Raw genomic sequence first — 539 nt, 5'->3', positions numbered from 1 at the left:
TATGGCGCCGCACCATGTAGTTATGGAGTCCCACCAGGTTTTTATGGAGTCCCACCAGGTTTTTATGGAGTCCCACCAGGTTTTATGGATCCCCATGAGATATTTATGGAGTCCCACCAGGTATTTATGGAGTCCCACCAGTTTTTTATGGAGCCCCAGCAGGTTCTATGGATCCCCATGAGATACTTATGGAGTTCCACCAATCCCACCATGGCTTTATGGAGCTCCACCAGGTTTTCATGGAGTCCCACCAGGTTTTATGGATCCCCATGAGATATTTATGGAGTCCCACCACGTGGTTATGGAGTCCCACCAGGTTTTTATGGAGTCCCACCACGTAGTTATGGAGTCCCACCATGTTCTCTGGAGCCCCAGCACGTCCCCTGTCCCCCAGAACGCCATCATGTTTGGGAAGAAGCGCCACACGGATGTCCAGTTCTACACCGAGGTCGGGGAGATCACCACGGACCTGGGCAAGCACCAGCACATGCACGACCGCGACGACCTCTACGCCGAGCAGGTGGGGCCCCTCCCCCGCC

General features: G+C 54.5%; 1 protein-coding gene across 1 annotated transcript in view; it reads left to right on the top strand.

Annotated features, from left to right (window-relative positions):
- SUPT16H (suppressor of Ty 16 homolog (S. cerevisiae)) overlaps positions 1 to 520 on the top strand; it is a gene marked incomplete at both ends in the record, with an annotated part of 4,575 nt that extends 4,055 nt beyond the window's left edge. Inside the window, one exon of the mRNA XM_008937441.1 lies at positions 395 to 520. Within this exon, the coding sequence (XP_008935689.1) occupies positions 395 to 520 (126 nt within the window). The remainder of the gene's footprint in view (positions 1 to 394) is intronic.
- Positions 521 to 539: the final 19 nt, after the last annotated feature.

Source organism: Merops nubicus, unplaced genomic scaffold, assembly GCF_000691845.1.
Source record: "Merops nubicus isolate BGI_N331 unplaced genomic scaffold, ASM69184v1 scaffold11343, whole genome shotgun sequence".
Taxonomy (NCBI): Eukaryota; Metazoa; Chordata; class Aves; order Coraciiformes; family Meropidae; genus Merops; species Merops nubicus.
This window is presented reverse-complemented; position numbering and strand designations above follow the sequence as displayed.